This window comes from Monopterus albus, unplaced genomic scaffold (assembly GCF_001952655.1).
Source record: "Monopterus albus unplaced genomic scaffold, M_albus_1.0 scaffold62.1, whole genome shotgun sequence".
Lineage (NCBI taxonomy): Eukaryota > Metazoa > Chordata > Actinopteri > Synbranchiformes > Synbranchidae > Monopterus > Monopterus albus.
The window spans coordinates 1,359,178-1,359,903 of NW_018127942.1; the positions used below are offsets into that span (position 1 = coordinate 1,359,178).

Consider the following 726-nt stretch of genomic DNA (forward strand, 5'->3'; position numbering starts at 1 on the left):
GTTTCACATAGGCCTGTGGGAAGAGGTTGAGGGAAAATAAAATTATACAAATATTTGTCTATTATTTCTTTTTTCTGTTTTAATTATTTTTAATAGATTAAGCCTCTTTTGAATGTAATTGCAATAGAATGAAAGAGTCATATAAAAGTCAAAAAAGTACAACTGAATAGATATAGTTGCTTAATTTAAATTGTAAGCAAACTACGGTAGCTAATTGGCCCCGGTGCTTATTGTCTGAAGAAAAAACCTCATGGATGTGCGAAAACGAACTGCATCTGATCTGTCATGCGTTACACAGCTGTCGTAAAACGTCTCTGTGTGGTGTTGCAATGGCGAATGCTGCGACAGCACTTTGCGGCAGCAGGGAAATCGAGGAGAAAGCAGCGACAGACGTCGCCAGCGGATTCGTTATCGCTTCAGATTTAGTTTGCTATATTCAATATTCGGTAAACTAACTTGTATATTGTTTGTATATCTCTTAGCCTTGTGGATGAGATTGTGTTCGACGTTTCCCCAAACGTGAATCTCCACCTTAATGCGGTGGGATGGCCACAGTGCCGCCTGGGCCTAGTAGCGCACTGCCTGTATCCCCGGCTGAAATTCCTCCTTTCCCCGGGTGTGGGAGCGTGGAGCCGTCGGGGGAAGACGGGGGACCAGACTGCCACGAGGAGGACGGTGTACCTGCCAGTACAGGGAAGAAGTCGCACACAGCAAGCGAAGTCAAGA

At 44.6% G+C, this 726-nt stretch overlaps 1 protein-coding gene across 1 annotated transcript in view; it reads left to right on the plus strand.

Moving 5' to 3' along the window:
• The first annotated feature begins 545 nt into the window (after positions 1-545).
• naa30 (N-alpha-acetyltransferase 30, NatC catalytic subunit) overlaps positions 546-726 on the plus strand; it is a 4,821-nt gene continuing 4,640 nt past the window's right edge. The window contains exon 1 of the mRNA XM_020603655.1: positions 546-687. Within this exon, the coding sequence (XP_020459311.1) occupies positions 546-687 (142 nt within the window). The remainder of the gene's footprint in view (positions 688-726) is intronic.